This window comes from Paramisgurnus dabryanus, chromosome 12 (genome assembly GCF_030506205.2).
Source record: "Paramisgurnus dabryanus chromosome 12, PD_genome_1.1, whole genome shotgun sequence".
Classification (NCBI taxonomy): Eukaryota; Metazoa; Chordata; class Actinopteri; order Cypriniformes; family Cobitidae; genus Paramisgurnus; species Paramisgurnus dabryanus.
The window spans coordinates 8,898,471-8,914,177 of record NC_133348.1 but is presented as its reverse complement, the minus strand read 5'-3'; the positions used below and the strand labels follow the sequence as shown (position 1 = coordinate 8,914,177).

Here is a 15,707-nt window from a genome sequence, read left to right as displayed (position 1 = left end):
TCTTAACTTTCAAACAACGCTACAACCTGAATGAATGCTTGCAATTGTGTTAGGGGCCGGGCAATGATCAGTGGATTAAGTTTTTTAATGGTTTAACTGTTGCGCTGTGATAACGGCTCCAAAAACAGCTTGCTTTATGTCATTTTGACACACTTACGTTTATATGCTATTTGTATGACATGGTCTGATCATTACCTTTGGTGTCTTGGCATGTCTTCCATTTCTTGTATCTTTGATTAAAAAAATATCCAATAAGTCTGTTTCCTGTAATCACAAACACATCAACTATATTATTATATTATTATCATTAGAACATAGAGAGTGATCAATCACTAAACTGCCTAGCAAGCAAGCAATTTAAACGTTGCAAGACCATTCATAAATTATTTTGCAGTAACCACAGATTTACAATAAACAAATGTTAACAGGTAGTGTCATAACTCTTCAATGCATATTTTTCCAGTTTCTGAAGTTGTCACTACTTTTCAAACCATTTTTGCTAAACTTAAAATGACCAATGTTATTAGCAAAAGAACCTGATATTAAATACATTAACATTTATAATCTTAACTTTACAATCCATATTTTGCATTGTTGTTAAGTATTATTGCATGTCAGTGAGAACTCTCCAGTGTGATGTTTAAAAGCAGCCTTTGTGTGTAATCTGAAAATTCAGTACAAACACAGATTTGTGTTGTATCTCATTTATTATTAAAATATTATATTTTCCATATATTTAATTTCATATATTTGTTTTTATCTTTAATTTGCATTTATTTGATCATGCATTGTTATTCCTTTTTTCCATTACTATAGTTTAATTGTATTTCAGGTGCTATAATGTCTTCACAATTAAATATTAGTCTCCAACGGTCGCATATGCATACACAGACAATGTCTCTCCTGGCCAACATACGACATAATCCGGTACACATGTAAGACCAATGTTAGTACATATTAGTATCTCAAAGGTACATTTTGTAACCAAATGTATACATATCTGTACCTAACTGTACATATTAGGGCCTTTTTAAAGGTTCCTGGCTTAGTGACAGCTGGGGATACATATGTTGACCATTTTTTTCTAACAGTGTAGTGAGACCTACACTAGTGCAAGAATTGGAACCTGAACATTTCTGGCCAGTCAAAAAGGGATCAATCAGCACCTATACTGGTCCTGAACTGATATTGCACTGGTTCTGGTACTGGTCTAAGAGAGCTGACTAAATGACTAAAACGATCTGACCATGTCGGTTCATGCACCAAGATAAATAATAAAGCAATCATGACATCAAAGAGCTGTTTGCATCAAGCTATTAAAATGTTTATGTTCCATGTAGACATAAGCAAGTGCGCAAGCGGGTTTAAAGCAAAGGTCTCTCTGTGTTTGCAGCAGTAGGCATCAAGTCAAAGGTCACTATAAATATGAAGATTCTACTTTGAAGTGTGTGTTTAAAAAGATCCTGCTGTGTGTAAAGCTGCACAATGACAGTAACAGTAGCATCCAATGTGTGTCTATTGCATGCACATAAGATTCCCCCAATCATCAAAGCCCATGGCTTCTCATAGCATTACTATGCAGCTTCACCTTAGGGTGTTTTCACACCTAGTTCGTTTGAGCCCTCCAAACGCTCTCGGAGCAGTTCAGGGTGTATATGTGAACAAACCAAGTGATCTCAGACCCCCCTAAAAGGACCCAAATGTGAACCGAACTCAGAACATATGTGAAATCAATGAGGTCCCGGTGCGCTATGCGTGTCATTTTGACGTTGTATTAAAATCAACTGCTTCACAAAAAGCTGGGATCTGAGTTCTTATGAAGCTGTGATGTGAACAAGATAGGGACTGAGATCCCTTCAGTTCTGAAGAGGACTCTTTTGAGTCCACTATATTGTGAACACCAAAAGGACTTGTTCGGCTAGTTCCTTTTCTGCTTCAAGTGAACTGGGTTTGGTTCTTTTAAAATTATCTATATGTGAAAACACCCTTAAATGCCTCTTTGTTGGAATGGGGTTTTACTTATTACATTATTTAAATAAGGAAATCAATTTGTAACTTCAAATTTATGGACTCTCCATGTACTCCATTCTAAACAATATTTATAAACGGACATGATTTTGTTCTTTGCTTATCTATGATTTCTTTGTTTATATTTATATTCTTTGTTTTTATGTAAAGCTGCCTTGGAACAATGAACAAAAAAGTGCTATCTAAATTAAATTGAATTGTGTGTCTGCTGTCTGTGACGTCACACATCACCATTGTCACCAAGGCCGCCTTAATGCACGGGCTTACCTGGGCTGAAGCCCAGGGGCCTCCCAAGTTCAGGGGCCTCCCAAGTTCACGGTCATATTGTTTTGTAACTTGTCAGGTTATCTGTCAATCACTCTAACTGCACGTTACATGGCTGCTGATTGGTCCGTGGTAACTTAACGTGAAATAAAATATCAGACGGAACAGATTTTTCTATTCCGCGTGATGTAATTAAGTGCGCGTTGTCAACTTGGCATTCCTGCATGTTAGACTGAGTGTGACAGAGAAACGGGAAATAATCCACCAACAAATGAAAGAGTGATTTCTGAAATTTCATAAGCACTGAGGTGCAGGTCTCTCTCTCTTTCGCTCGCTCTCTCTGTGCTCGTGCAGCTGAGTCTCTGGCATGCAGAAGTCTCTTCAACTGTGCGCAAGATACTGTGCCGCCAAATAAAGAAAGGAGTTCCCGAACATATTAATGCTGTTCGTTGTTATAAAGTTTAAGTTTACTCGCGTTTATATCAGTGACGCGTGCGCAGCTGGAGCGCTGTAGTTTGACGCGACGTTAGCTCACAGTACACATATGTGGGTTTAGAAAGATGACGAAACGGTAAATGTGCAAGTCTAAGCGCGACAAGACCATCTCAAATGATCATCCCCTGACCGCACCATTCATATTTATTATCTCCTTATCTAAAGATCTTATATACAGGTATGTTCCCTGTCTGTTTTGTGCATATTCATACGTGTTCGTTTTACATGCGTAGTATGCATAAATACTAAATACAATTCATACTATATCTTCAATAGCCTACAAAATAAATAACTGATTAAAAAACAAGATTCTGTTTATAAAGACTTATCTTTTGTTAACATTAATGCATTTTCACTTTAAAACTAACTTTAAATTCTTATATTTTTAAAACTGTGCTGAGCATTTAGTTAGTGAGTGGCAATTTTCTGCAAATTTGTATATTCCAAAAACTATATAAACATAAAGCTTATAAACATATATACTCTCACACATTTATGTTTTATTTTCAACACAAGTTGCTGTGTGTGGTTGTTAAATAAAGTGTCTTGTGTTTATGCTCAAGTGGGCTCAGTGATATGTTAATAAACATATATGGATATTATGGTGTTTTCTGGGTCAAAGAGGGAAAACTCATGTATTGAAAGAAACTAATGCATTATTTGATGTAGATTACCTAGATATTACACTTTTTTTTTAATTAGACTATAAATTGAGGGTATGGGGGGCCTCCAAAACCTCTCAGCCCCAGGGCCTCACATTAGGTTAAGGCGGCCCTGATTGTCACCATTACAATTTGACATAAATTTGGGCATTTAAGGCTCAGGTGATTGGTTTAACAAGATCTGGCACCTCTGGAGGTGACTAACTGCCCATGAGATGAACACAGATGAACTTATCAGTTTAGGTACGATGAACCTCATCCATACACAAAGCCATGACTGAGACAAGCACCAGCACCAAATCTTAAAGGGGGTTTAATGACCCAAAGCAGTAGGAAGACACAATATCTCTGTGTCATAAAGGAGGGTTAAGTATGTGAGGCCAAAAAATAGTTGCCTGTTGTGGATTTCCACCTAAATGCGACATACCATAGTTGAAAATCAGTTTACAATACATCTATAATAAATCTATAAAACAAGAAAAAAATTATGTCCATTTTTCGCCAAGCAGATCCTTTTATAGTATTTCTGGAAACAATTAAAAGCAGAACAAATTCTTAACTGTTTGGTTTTCTTTAGTGGATTGTGTAACGAGTTCAATGCTCCAGAGGGGTTTAAATAGGCAGTGTGATTGGTAACAGGTGGTGGCATAATCAGTCCCAGGTAAGTGATGGGGAATGTAGTGAACGGTAGTGATGTTACGTTTGAAGCGAGGCTTCGGAGCTTGTGTCGAGCAAAAGTGGGCGTGTCAGATGAAGCTTTGATTCGAAGCTTGTGTTGTTAACGTTGAAATCACGTGACCAATGACAAACGAAGCTTCACTTTCTGCTCAGTCACGTGCGCGCTTCGCTTTGCGTGTCAGAAGGTTCGAACTCTAGAGGTTTTTTATGAGTTATTTGCCTTATTCACATTTTGGTCCCACATACTATTGTATATATAGTATTGTATTTACTTATACTTGTGTGCGCGTGTGTTATTATGTGCGTGTGAACATTATTCTGTACAATACAGTATTGAATCATGTGAATGTTAACTCAAACTGGAATTTATTGCCACCCTTTAATGAGTAAATACATTTATTATATTGACCATTCACACACATGTTGTCTAAGCTTTATTTGTACACATAATATTAATATTCATCTGAATTTCATCAGCTTGTTGCTTCACTGACGGAGCTTTTCCAGAAGCAAGTGCTATATGTTTTATTAACCAAAAGATGGCGCTGTTTGATTCGATGCTTCATTTACCCATCACTAGTGAATGGGGAAAACAAACTAAAACTCTGATGAAGGGGCCCTTTGTGGACTGGGAGTATGCGAAGGGACGGGTTCATTTGTAACAGAGCCACCCCCTAAGAGCGGCTTCCAGACGCTACCAGGGCCATAATGAAATAGTCCAGGTAGATGCAACAAGGGTGGGAGGATGGGTCAAGTTCGTGTGGCGGAGAACAGAGTGAAGCCGGAAGAGCAGGTAGCCAGGGCGGAACCAGCAGAGCAGGAAGCCAGGGCGGCACCGAAGGCGAGCTCAGAGACCAGAGCAGAGCTATGTTAATGGCCAGGGAGGTACCGTAAGCTGATCCAGAGACAATTGCGAAGCTAGAGACCAGGCAGGTGCTGCAGGCCGATCCAGAGACCAGTGCAGAGCTGACGACCAGGGTGGAGCTGTAGGCATAGCTGGAGACCAGAGTTGGGCTGGAGACCAGAGTGGAGCTGCAGGTGTAGCAGCAGAGGAAATCAGGAGACTGGTCAGAGTCGTTACCCATGGTGGTGGTGGAGGTGCTCTGGGCCAATGAAACAGAACGAAAGGCAGACAAAACAGAAAGCTTGGCTAATTTGGGCATTGCCATCTTTGGCCAGGCAGAGAGTTCAGGAAACTCGGAGACAGCCATTTTGGACCAGGCAGAGAGTTCATATATAGCCATCTTAGGCAGGGCAAAGAGTTCAGTCTCAACCATTTTTGGCAAGGCAGAAAGTTTATGAGAGTCATGCAAAGCCATCTTGCCAAGGGCAGAGAGTCTTGGAGCTTAGGAGTGACCATCTTTAATGACCGACAGGACACAAGGAAATCAGGAGTAACCATCTCGGCCTCTACAGGAAACTCAGGGAACTCAGAACCAGGCCTTATGGTCATGACAGGAAATGCAGGAAATATGGGCTCAGCAGACTTGGTCGAAACAGAGAATTCACGTGACCTAGGTAACTTGGGTGATTCACTTGAGCCGGCAGAGCAGGAAGCCAGGGCGGCACAGGCAACAACGCCAACACAGGTTAACAAAGTCCGTAAATGCACCCATTTCATGGCCACGGGGCATCAAATACTTTATCCTCGAATGATTTATGCTGGATCCATTGTTGGCGAAGTCTTCTGTAACGAGTCATGAGACAGGATCCAATAGCAGTTTTATTGAGGACACAGTTAGTACAAACAAATGGGTAAAACCAGAATCGTAAACGATGGACAGGCAGTGTCAGTGCAGGCAGATAACAAACAATAGTCCAGAGACAGGCCAAGATCAGAGGCAGGCAGATAACAATCAAACATCCAGGAAAAGGCAGAGATCAAAGGCTGGCAGATAACAATCAATAATTCAAATACAGTCCAGGTCACAACAGGTAAACACTCAGGGAAATATTGCTCAGTAATGATCACATGAGGGCAAATCAAGACTTCGCGTGGTTCAATGTTCCAGAGGGGTTTAAAAAGAAAGTGTTATTGGTTACAGGTGGTGGCGTGATCAGTCCCAGGTAAGTGGCATGATGGGAAATGTAGTGAACGGGGAAAACAAATTAAAAGTCTGATGAAGGCACCCTCTGTCGACCGGGAGGACGCGAAGGGGCGGGTTAATTCGTAACAGATTGATTGTGAACTGTGCAATAATAAAATGTCAAAATATTGTCTCTCATGTTGTCTTCAGAATGTGGCCCAAAACAAAACCCTAAATCAGGGGTGGGGAACCCTGGTCCTGGAGGGCCACTGTCCTGCAGAGTTTTGTTCCAACCCTAATTAAACACACCTGAAAAATCAAATTAAAGTCTTCAGGATTACTTGGAAATGAAATTCAGGTGTGTTTGATTAGGGTTGGAACTAAACTATGCAGGACAGTGGCCCTCCAGGACCCAGGGTTCCCCACTCCTGCCCTAAATGAAAGCATCATGTAACATATTGTGAAATATTACCAGTAATATTACCATATAGTTCTCTCAACTAACTCAACTCTTCTCAATAGTCTTAACCTAACTTCATTTAAGTTTCTCACATGTACACAAAGCACTTTTGAACCTTTAAAAACAACAGTATATCAAAAATGGAAGCTGAATTGGGTTTGAATGACAACACTTATAATCTCATGCATGTAAGTTTACATGGTTTTACTGAATGTGGTTTTAGAATAGGAAAAAAGTGTTTACACAACAGAAGTGAAAGTAAACAAAAAACAAACATTACAATTTGAATATATTTATGTTGCAGAAATGTCTTAGATGTGCCAGCATGTTTGTGACATTCTCTTCCTTTTTCTATCTCTTTACTATCTTAGTGATTGTTTTCAGTTATTTTCCTCTCCGTCTCTGTTCTTCTCTCTCTCTCTCTCTCTCTCTCTCTCTCTCTCTCTCTCTCTCTCTCTGTCTCTCTGTCTCTCTCTCTCGAGGAACAATGACGCAGGGGAGCCAGTATTTTAAGTATGATGCGCCCCTGGTTCAGCGGCAGGCCCAAAGCACCTGCTTGCTGTTTAAATTTGATACTGCCTTATCAAATGAAATTGATTGCACATGAGAAAAAAGATGTGTGACCTAAATCGCTGACATACTTATGCTGAAAGCAGAAATGGAAAAAAAAAAAAACAGCAGAATCCACAAAGAAAGGGATCTGAGAATCATAAACTCTTCTCTACCGCTAGCTTATTTACCATAGCTTAAATCAAAAGACATAATTTTACCAGGAGACAATCCATTTTGGGTAACATGAAATCCATGTTCAAACATTTCTGTCTTAAAAAATATAGAGATACAAACACAGCAAGAGGAGAAAGAGAAGATGTGGAGACTACCAATAGGAAAGACTAGGGACGTCCACAGGAATTTTGAGGGGCAGTAGCTCTGACATTAACCCCCCCCCCCCAAAAAAAAACTGTGTAAATCTTGTACTATTAAAGGTATTAAGGAAGATTTTTCAACATTAAAGGTTTATCTTTTCAGTAGCAATGAGGCCCGCAGAAAACAGCAAAAATTGTGAAATTTGATGAATGCATGGAATGATAAAAAGTAGCGTCACCTGGTGGACAAGAATAAAAATCAAAACGAAAGGCCAGTATTTCAAAAGGATATACTGACATAAAGGATGCATTAGTTTATGTTAAGATAAATGGGGGGGTCAAAAATTTTAGTTATAATGGTTTTCAATGTTTTGTCCACAAGGATCACATTAGTCGGTTTTTGCGTAGCTTAGCCATTTTAAGCTTATTTATAAAACTGAAACCAAAATTAAAAAATTGATAAAAAAATATTAATCTCTGGCAATTTTGGGCAATATTCAATCAACACAGTCAAGATGGTTTAAAAATCAAAATGGCACAAAATGTCCCTAGGATCTCTTGAGGGTTAAGTAAGATAAAACAGGCGGTAAAACATGTGATGTTTGAATAGGAAAATATGAACAAATCAAAATATCAACAAACGTGTATAGATCTGAATTGAACTGAATTAAAATGACTTTCTGTATGACACTGTACTGTATCGTAATCCTTCTGAGTGCTCATATGTGTGTAATAAATGCATCAATGCACATAAATGCAACCATAAAGTTTGTGACTCTATTGCCATTCGATTTTGTGTCTTTACCTCGGACAGACGACGTCTTCTTGAAGTTTTAATTTTGTTCCTTTGTTACATAGAGAGGAGTTAAAAAAACTAATAATAATAATAACCATGACAACAGAAAATGAGGGAACACAAAAGCGATGTCCGAAATATCCCCCATACCTTTAAATAGTGGACTATTTGAGGGAGCATCCATCTTTAGTGGTGTCCGAAATCATAGTGGACATTATTGAATGCACTCATGCACTGCAATAATGATGAATGTTACCCCACATGCACTGCAATAATGATGAATGTACAACAGATGCACACCAACAACTAGCCGCTCCTGAGATAAACACACTAATATTTTTTATGCAGAATTTACAAAATTAGACTGCATTCACCCATAACTGGCAACTTTTCCAGAATCTAACTCTGTTCACAGGTTCTCTGTCTCCCAAGCTCTCCACCTTTCTTAGCCTTAACTCTAGCCCAACTTGTAAACATTGCAATGTAGATTACACCTTGTTAGGTCTTTGACAAAATGTTAAATTCTCCCTCATTTGTAAGGTGCTTTGGGCTGCTAAGTGAATACGGTACATGTAACTGTAATGTTCACGAATGTCATGAACTGTGTTCAGATTTTTAAATATGCTCTCAAACTTATGAAATATTTTCAAGACCAAATGACTTAAATTATGACATATATGTCATTGTGTTTTTTAAGAGCATTATATTTGAGTGTGGTGTAAGCTGGGCCATCTAGCTATTGTATATACAGCATACAGAGACAGCATGTGACAAACCGGTGAGAAACTCACAAAAGAGATTTGGTTTTAGCTTTTATTAGGGTACATTATTCAAACTTTTAGTAGTTACCACATGCCCAAGTCAAAGTTCAGCCCGCTCTGCTCTTCTGCTGACAGAAAACCTGCGGCCTCATGCAAATGTTTTAGTCAAATCTGCTTATGTATAGCCGGAAAGCAACCACTTCACATTCCTGTTCTTCTCTATAAACAAAGTAGATCCTAATGTCATATAAGAATCAGTTCTGGCTTACTGCTGTTCAAGCTCTTTTTATGTTCTTTGTTTTCAACTTTTCAGTTCATTCAAGAAATGAACAAAACATTACATGAAGTTTTTACACAAATAGGCCACACAAGTGGCCAATGTGCTCTAAAATGTACACAAGATCTCAGGTGAGATCTTTTACATGTAGCTCTGTTATAAAGTATGTATATTTGCTTAATAGCACTAAATGCATAAAATCTTATAGACAATTGTTTTTAGTATTGCTAATATACTGTCTTGTGAAAACATTGATACACATGCTGCTTGTTTGATAGTGCTTTGAATATAACACTCTGATTGCAAATGTATGTTGCTAATCTACATGTATTTTCAGCCCATCCTCACCCCATGGCGTCAATATTTGACGCCACTTGACCATGCGTCAATATGTTACGCGGAGGGTATACCCTTCATGTCATTTTTTGACGAACTGGGGACTTCAATACTATTGAGTCCGTTGCATTCTCTTTCCTATTTTCGTACCATTTTCTTACCATTTTCGCGTCGGTTTAGGGTTAGATTTACATAATGACATCCCTACCCAAACCTATCCCTAACCCCAATGTCAGGCGACAACTGTTTAATTTCGCGTACCTAATAGTATTGAAGTCCCCAGTTCGTCAAAAAATGACGCGAAGGGTATACCCTCCGCGTAACATATTGACGCATGGTCAAGTGGCGTCAAATATTGACGCCATGGGATGAGGATGTGTTGGTATTTTGCAATATAATCATAACTTTCTTTTTAAAATATCTATACTGTCTATATTTACTGTACTGTTTTAAGGCTGCAAAACTGTAAAAAGGATTATAGAAAATAAAAATTAAATTTGAACTATTGAACTATATCTAGAGAGATCTGATTATATAGCTGGACTGTTTTTGTCCTTAACAACAGGATTTGTGTCTCACTGTGTCTTTGTAACTGAATCTAGTCGGGATTTAGAGTTAAAACGTGTCTGTTTTGACATTTACATACTACTTTAGTAATAAATCTCACAAGTGTTATTGTACATTATTCTGAAGGAAATATTTTACTTTTCATAAAAATGAACAATTTGGCCTTTTCTCAAACTTAGTCGCCAGGGGCGCCGCTAGCAATTTTGGGCCCTATGAAAAAATAGGGGGTCAGGCCCCCCCATACCCATTTCGTACCAAACATACAATCCAACCTACTGTAGCTATTCAAAATCTTTGTCTGTAATTTAATAATACAGAACTATTTATTTTGCTATTGTTTTGACCACAGTTATCAGTATTTATAGATACCTAAAATGTCTGCAGCTATAATTTATTGTGCAATGCAAATTTAATTGAAAAATACAGTACATTAAATCAAATATTCAGAGAAAATGCAACATTCTTAAAGATTAAAGATAAATGTGACCATGCCTGTGAAAACCCAGCTTAAGTATTTCTTTGTGATTTACTGTTTTCCACATAAAATCATCCTATATAATGTAAAGAACATTTGTGAAAATATAAACTTGATAACTTTAATGTTGACTGAGTAATGTCATGTCAGCGATTGAAATCATAGTGAAATTAATGCTTGAAATTAAACTGTGATGCTTTTTATCTCACAATAAGATTTGAGGCTTTAGTCTGATTTTCAGAGACGGTCTTAGTGACATACTGTATACTTGAGCTGTTACACACACACGACATTGTAACATTTAAAAATGGCGAACAACAACAATGCATATTTTCTATGTACATTCTGCCTGAAATAAGATTGGGTCAACAATGCTTGACCAAAGCGGCGTGGTGAGCTTGAACCTGCTTACATCACGAGGCATTTTTTCAATAGGAAAATTCAACTGCAGTAGCCACCGTTCAACCTGAAGAGGGCAGCACTCAGACGTTTTTACACCATATATTGTAGTATTGAAACACTTTATATCCAAATGTCAAAAAACTTACTAAAATCAATAAACAGCACGAATAAAACCCCATTCTTACAGATCATTAACTAAAAAAAGTTGGTTTAGGGTTTAGTTACTCTTTAAGAAAACAGCTATACTGTTATTAAATGATTCTTCAGACTGTTTTTAATCAACAGGGCTCTAAAATGAAATGAATGACAACTATAGCAGATAACGACATAGATTTCCATTGATTTCTTAACCCTGTTGCAAGTTGAGAAGCTTTAATATACATAATTTGACTAGTTTAGCCTTAGTTGCATTTCAGTTTTATCACAACCAACTCGATTTACGACTGCAAAAAAATCCTTCCTTGGCATATTGCGTTACACAAAACAAAACAGTGTGAACCGATCGCATTTCTAGTTTATGTTAATTAGCTTATACGGGCTACGTTAATTTAAACAGCTTATAAGGGCTGACTTCGCGTTAGAATCATAACATAAAACAGGGAACGTAAATCCCCTTGTGTTTTTTTTAAACTGAGGTGAACAGAGCGAAGACTTTACAGTGGAAAGAAAACTGCATTGTATTGCTCCAACGTCACATTGTGTAAACTGCATTTATAGTAAGGAAGTGCACATATGCAGATATCATAGGAAATAGCAGTAAATACACACACCTTGTTCTCTTCTGAAGTTCACGCACACTGTGAGACCGTGGATTGAAGACGGCGCTAAAACGCAGAGTAAAGACGGGGCGGAGCTAAGAGGGCTCATCTTAAGGGGGTTGCGTGTGCGGCACAGTCCTTGGCTGGGGCCCTCAAAAGTTCATGGGCCCTTAGAATCGTCCTAACTTTTCCCCCCCTTACGGCGCCCCTGTTAGTCGCAGTCATATATTTTTTGTAAACTCAGTGGTTTGGAGAAGAAATTGACAAGTACTGGAAAATGCGAATTGTTACCAACATACTTAATGTCGCTGATGCTAGATAGAATTTTTAAAACATTTAAGAAGTTTTTGTTTACACAAATTTACCTTGTTCTGGTCCGTCCAGTACAAGAAGAAGCCTTGAGGGTCCACGCGCAGTGTCACAGGGGTTACTGTGGAACTGTCCTGAAACACAAGACAACACTCTTGGAATGGATGGGTTATAAACAACACAATCAGTGTTAGTTTTGGGACAACACACATATGGCCAGATTTACTAACAGCTTGCGACAGCGCAAACCATCATTTTGTTTTTAAATAACAATGTCTGGATTTACTAAAGACCCACAGTGGATAATTATCACTGTAAAGGCGAGGTCTTGTATTTTTGCCACTGATCTTTTTGCATATGCATTTTTTAGGAGTTTCCATTTCAGACACAAAATGTATGGGAGATTATTTAAATGATTCAAGCAACAGGATTTACTAATGTTTCCGTGTGTGTTATGACTGGTATTTGTGCCATTATTTAACACCGAAAAAAGCATGTCTTAAATAACTTTGCAAAATGACTGCAATTATAGCTGATAAGAGGAGGCTTGGCAGAGACAATACCGTACATGCCAGAGGATTTTTTCCACACGTAAGAGTTTATAATGTAATTCCAGAAGAACATATTATTCAAAAATATCACATAAGTCACATAAGTCGTCAACCAACAACAGGTGTTTCAAACTTCTTGTAAACCTTCATTTTTTTTGTCCCCGGTTCTTTTCTGTGTACTTTGTCTTCATTACATTAGCTTGGAAATCACATCCAAAAAATGTCTGCGATGTCCGTGGTGCTTAACTCAAACGCATGGCGTTAGTAGGTCACCCACCCGGGGATCAGCTCTGCTTATTTGTGACCCTTAACTAATTTGCACTGCTCTTACTAGATTGTGTTGGTCATTATGGAAAGTAGCTGTTGCACCTGTGTTATTTAACTCTTTCCCCGCCATTGATGAGTTAGCTCGTCAATTAAGCCTAACCCTAATACGCAACTTATACAACCTGGAATCAATGCCTCACGTGAAAGAGTATGAACTCTGTGTATATTTTAAGGATCACTCTGAATCTGATAAAAGTATTTTTAAATAATATTTTCCTCTGGCATTTCAAATAAACTGTTATGTGTTAAAAAAATCCACTGCATTGTAACACACACTCTCTGATCTCTTCGATGCCTCCTCCTATCAGCAACAATTGCAGCCATTTTAAGCACAAATCTTTTAAGACATGCTTTTTCAGGGTTAAATAATGCCACAAATGCCAGTCATAACACACACGCAAACATTAGTAAATCGCATTGCGTTGCGTGAATCATTTAAATAATCTCCTCCCCAAAATTTTGCGTCTGAAAGGGAAACTCCTAGAAATGCATATGCAAAAAGGTCAGTCGCAAAAATAACTAGACCACACCTTTTCAGCGCTAATGATCCACTGCGTGTCCCGACAGTCGTTATTTAAGGCCTAAAGGATGCGCTGACACAAGCTGTTATTAAATAATGTGTTAAATAGCATAAAACAAAAATGTTTTAAAATTTTATAATGTAAAAAAATTTCAAAACATTTAGTACATGATTTTAAAAATGAGATTAATCTGTGTGTATACAACTGATCTAAGGCTCCAGGGTGACCTGTCAAACGTGAAGCCTTTAGAAAGATGAGCTTGTGTCATGCCATATGTGCTAAAACACTCAGACAACTTGACACAGCAACTGTCGATATTGCTGAACTTCTATAAATAGACCAAACATTTATATTCACAGAAGCTTGAGCAGGATTCTTTACTCATTTGGATTATACAAGCTATTATTTTAAGAAAAGCAATGGCCAAGATAACAGCAGTATTGACATGTTGTTGACAGTGTTTTAATGCTCTTGGATTTCTACACTGAAACAGAACCTCTTTGCACTTTTATACACTATAAGTGCACTTAAAGGAATAGCTCACCCAAATATGAAAACTGGTCTTCATTTACTCATCCGCGTGTTGATCTAAACCTGTATGAGTTTCTTTATTCTGTTGAACACAAAATAAGATATTTTGATAAATGATGATTAGCAAACAGTTGATGGGACCCATTGACTTCCATGGTATTTGTGTTTCCTCCTATGGAAGTCGATGGGTCCCATCAACTGTGTGATAACCATCATTTATCAAAATATTTTCTTTTGTGTTCAACAGAAAAATAAGATCTTGTACAAGTTTAGAACAACATGAAGGTGAGTAAATTAAGACATTTTCATTATTGAATAAACTGTCCCTTTAATACACAAAGTCACACGTCAATTGTTGATAAGCAATAGCGTTTATTTTGTGGACTTAAAAATCAGCATGTAACATTGTTGAGATCTCTAGAGGAGATGCAGGAAAAATGACAGGGCTTTTCTCACAGGAAAAATTTACTTTTACAGAAAATAAAAGCCTTTGCTCTCATTTGTTTTTGTTTGCTTTCTGTGAGAAACAACTAAGCTCTAGAGTAGATTGAATGCAACAGTGGAAAGAAATACATTTTACAGATTCAATAACAGATCTTAAACGAGCTACTGCTATTCAGAAAGTTTTTGTTACTGCTGAAACTCTATGCCAACATGATCTTAATGCCAACATGCAAGCAGACAGGCAAACAGACAGACATATCTAAAGAGAGGATGGAGACAACAGTAAGCTGTTAAGGACTGACGTGCACGTGTGTGATACTTACATCATCCCATTTCATAAATTTGCTGCCAGATTTCAGGCTCTCGGGCACAGAAGCGGGTTTGAGCTTGAGCGCGTGAACTCCGGGCTGTGCTCCTGCCATCTGTGCGCGTCCACTAAATTTTAGACACAAGTGATGTTTCCTCGCCGGAAAAAGATCAAAGATTCACTCGTGGGACTGTGGAAAAGTATCCTGAGTGCAAAGGTGCTACGAATTTGCCGTAAATAGCAGGAGCAGCAGACCAGATCGTGTTAAATACTGTACGTGTGCAGTCAGTCAGTCAGACAGTCAGTCAGTCATTGTGCTCCGGCGCGCCCCCTGCGCTCGTCTCTCTACAACAACTGACAGCAGACATCCTGTAAGTACACGATTTGTAAATAGCCTACGTTAAAATAAAACAATGATTTCAGTGTTTTAGCCTTTTATATTGAGGAACATTTAAAAAAGTCTATTTTTATGCACAATGTTTTATCTATTAGTTGTTACATTTCAAACTTACCGCCAATTTTTACATGCATTAGTGTCATTACAAACATTATCGTGGGTTCTTTCTGACGTTTATCAATTTCAATTTCACATAAATTTAAAGAATTTCATGGGCATGATTGTGTCACTTACAATATTGCCAAAGCATTATACATAAACAATAAACATACAATAACACAATAACAACCATTAAGGTGCAATAAGGTAACGTGCTTATCTTTCAGGGCCGGTCCTGGCCAATTTGCTGCCCTAGGCAAGATTTCACCTGGTGTCCTTTAGAATCACAGAATCACAATTGTGTTCCAATCATTTTGCTGATAAACTTATACAGAAACACAAACTGCACAGCTTTGTCTTTTCTCTTTA

General features: G+C 38.0%; 1 protein-coding gene across 1 annotated transcript in view; it reads right to left on the bottom strand.

The window, feature by feature from the left end:
• The window catches only part of plcb1l (phospholipase C beta 1-like), a 123,052-nt gene extending 107,572 nt beyond the window's left edge, over window positions 1-15,480 (bottom strand). The window contains exons 1-3 of the mRNA XM_065260012.1: window positions 14,859-15,480; window positions 12,218-12,295; window positions 196-264 (exon numbers count right to left, since the gene is read on the bottom strand). Coding sequence (XP_065116084.1) covers window positions 196-264; window positions 12,218-12,295; window positions 14,859-14,957 — 246 coding nt within the window. The 5' untranslated portion in view covers window positions 14,958-15,480. The remainder of the gene's footprint in view (window positions 1-195; window positions 265-12,217; window positions 12,296-14,858) is intronic.
• Between the last annotated feature and the right edge of the window lie 227 nt (window positions 15,481-15,707).